Source organism: Brassica oleracea, unplaced genomic scaffold (assembly GCF_000695525.1).
Source record: "Brassica oleracea var. oleracea cultivar TO1000 unplaced genomic scaffold, BOL UnpScaffold00908, whole genome shotgun sequence".
Classification (NCBI taxonomy): domain Eukaryota; kingdom Viridiplantae; phylum Streptophyta; class Magnoliopsida; order Brassicales; family Brassicaceae; genus Brassica; species Brassica oleracea.
The window spans coordinates 21,780-24,407 of record NW_013617513.1 but is presented as its reverse complement, the minus strand read 5'-3'; the positions used below and the strand labels follow the sequence as shown (position 1 = coordinate 24,407).

The 2,628-nt window shown below is 43.1% G+C and overlaps 1 protein-coding gene and 1 pseudogene across 1 annotated transcript; both read right to left on the bottom strand.

The window, feature by feature from the left end:
• Positions 1-1,323, bottom strand: part of LOC106320397 — a 4,843-nt pseudogene extending 3,520 nt beyond the window's left edge.
• Positions 1,324-1,347: 24 nt separating this feature from the next.
• Positions 1,348-1,938, bottom strand: LOC106320396. Its single transcript, XM_013758753.1, has 2 exons — positions 1,830-1,938; positions 1,348-1,727 (listed from the first exon to the last, which is right to left on the bottom strand). The coding sequence occupies exons 1-2, from the start codon at positions 1,936-1,938 to the stop codon at positions 1,348-1,350; spliced, it is 489 nt and encodes a 162-aa protein (XP_013614207.1).
• Between the last annotated feature and the right edge of the window lie 690 nt (positions 1,939-2,628).

Here is a 2,628-nt window from a genome sequence, read left to right as displayed (position 1 = left end):
CTTCCTTGCATAGAAGCTTAGTCATTGGCCTAGCTATCATGGAGAAGTCTTTGATGAATCATCTATAGAATCCAGCGTGACCAAGGAAGCTTCTAATGTCTTTCACTGTCTTTGGTGGAGCTAACCCAACCATCACTTCAATCTTAGCCTTGTCCACCTCAATCCCTTTCTCTGGAATCTTGTGTCCAAGCACAATCCCTTCTTTAACCATAAAGTGACGCTTTTCCAGTTCAGCACAAGGTTAGTGTCTTCACATCGCTTTAGGACCCTGCTAAGATTGGACAAACAAGCAGAAAACGAAGATCCGTAGACAGAGAAGTCATCCATGAACACCTCCACAACATCCTCTAGAAGATCAGAGAAAATAGACATCATGCACCTTTGGAAGGTGGCTGGAGCATTACATACCCCAAATGGCATCCTTCGATAAGCAAAGGTACCATAAGGGCATGTGAATGTTGTTTTCTCTTGATCATTTGGATGTATGGGTATTTGGAAGAACCCTGAATACCCATCAAGAAAACAATAATAGGGATGATTTGCAAGTCTCTCAAGCATTTGATCAATCAATGGCAATGGAAAATGATCCTTTCTAGATGCTGAGTTTAATTTTCTATAATCTATGCACATCCTATGTCCTGTTATTGTTCTTGCTGGAATTAGTTCATTCTTATCATTTTTAACCACAGTTATTCCACCATTCTTTGGGACAACATGCACAGGAGACACCCATTTGCTATTCGAAATAGGATAGATTACTCCTGCATCTAGGAGTTTTAGAATCTCCTTCTTAACAACATCTTTCAAGTTGGGGTTCAACCTTCTTTGATGTTCTATAGAAGTCATAGATTAATCCTCTACATGTTTCCTATGCATGCATAAAGAAGGTGATAACCCTTTAATATCATCTAGTGAGTAGTCTATTGCATTTCTATACTTTTTAAGTTCATTCAAAAATTTAGACAATTTATTTTCATTCAGTTCACTACTCACTATGACAAGGTACGTCTCATTAGGGCCAGGAAAAGCATACCTTACACCTTGAGGAAAAGGTTTAAGCTCCACTTTAGGCGCCTTGAGTTCACTCCAGTCCTCTTGATGACTGTCTTCTTGTTGAGTAGCTGAGGCAGCATGTTGAATCTCATGTGTAAGCTCCTCATTTTGATCCTCACTACCAATCCCCTTGTGAGAATCCAGCATCTTCACATAGGCATCACTTTCCTTGTTCTCAATCACTTGGACCTCTCTTTCAATTGTTAAAGCATGATGTAGAGGGTCTTCAAGTGCCAACTCCTCTAGAAGCTCATCAGCTAGAGCATCCATTTCATCTATGTATAAAACATGGTTCTAGATGGTTGGCCTCTTCATCACTTCATTGATGTCAAATTGGAGGATGTTCCATTTTCCAAGATGAAGATCAATTTTTCCTTCTCTAACATTCACAATAGCTCCTGCTGTGGTTAAGAATGGTCTTCCAAGGATCAAAGGGTCTCTGGCTTCCTCACCCATCTTCAACACAACATAATCAGTAGGGATCTCAAAGTTACCAACCATTACGGGAAGGTCTTCTGGGATACCAACAGGAATCTTCACTGATCTATCAGCCAACACCAAAGAGAGTCTACACTTCTTGTATTGAGTAAATTCAAGCTTCTTTGCAATAGACAAAGGCATCAAGCTGACACTAGCTCCAAGATCGCATAAACACCGCTCAAACACCATGGGTCCTAGAGCACAAGGTAAGGTGAAACATCATGGATCCTCTAGCTTTCGTGGAACATCTAACCTCTGGATAATGGTGTTGCACTCGTGTGATAAGATCATCATACCTTCCATCTCTTTCTTCTTTGCAGCCACAACATCTTTCAACAATTTGATGTACTGAGGGACCAACATAAAAGCATCAATGATGGGCATTGTGACCTGAACTTCACTCATTTGTTTCTCAAAGAGTGAACTTCACTCAGCAGATCCGTGCCACGATCGAGCTCGCCGGCGAGCCAACCGGCAACACGGTCGTGCTCGCCGGGTGAGCTGGCTCGTGTCATGGTTAAGCTCGCCGGGCGATCCGTTTCGGCTATTCGTTTCCTCGGCTTTTGAAGTTTTGAACGAGATTCGGTTTTTCTGAGGACTTTCGAACATCGATTCCGTCGTGGCCGATTTTGACCCCAACAAGGGACTTCATCCGGCAGTGTTCTTCGTCGCCGGGGGAGCTGGCCCGCGTCACGGCCGAGCTCGCCGGCGACTCGACCGGCAATACTGCCGTGCTCGCCGGGCGATCCGTTTCGGCTGTTCGTTTTCTCGGCTTTTGAAGTTTTGACCGAGATTCAGTTTTTCTGTGGACTTTCGGACATCGATTCCGTCGTGACCGATTTTGACCCCAACAGTTAGCCCCCAGCTAGCTAGGATCCGTGGACCTGGGTGTTAGGTCCTACCTTGCGGTATGGTTTGTTCTAGGTGGAATTTAGACGTAATCGTTTGCCGAAAGATCGAAGGTGAATAGTAAAGAAAAAATTCTATAAGTAAGGGAAGTAAGTTTTTCAAATTCTTTACTCACTTCTTCCCTTAAGAAAAGATTCCTCCAAGATAGAAATTTTTTCTCCAAGATCTCTCTTTGCTCAAAGAAAA

Bases quoted from the DNA above. Each gene is read 5' to 3' on its own strand.
- LOC106320396 (XM_013758753.1), bottom strand. From the start codon at position 1,938: ATGAGTGAAGTTCAGGTCACAATGCCCATCATTGATGCTTTTATGTTG. The intron at 1,728-1,829 runs GTATGATGATCT...CTTGTGCTCTAG, and splicing joins AAAGAAGAAAGAGATGGAAG to GACCCATGGTGTTTGAGCGG.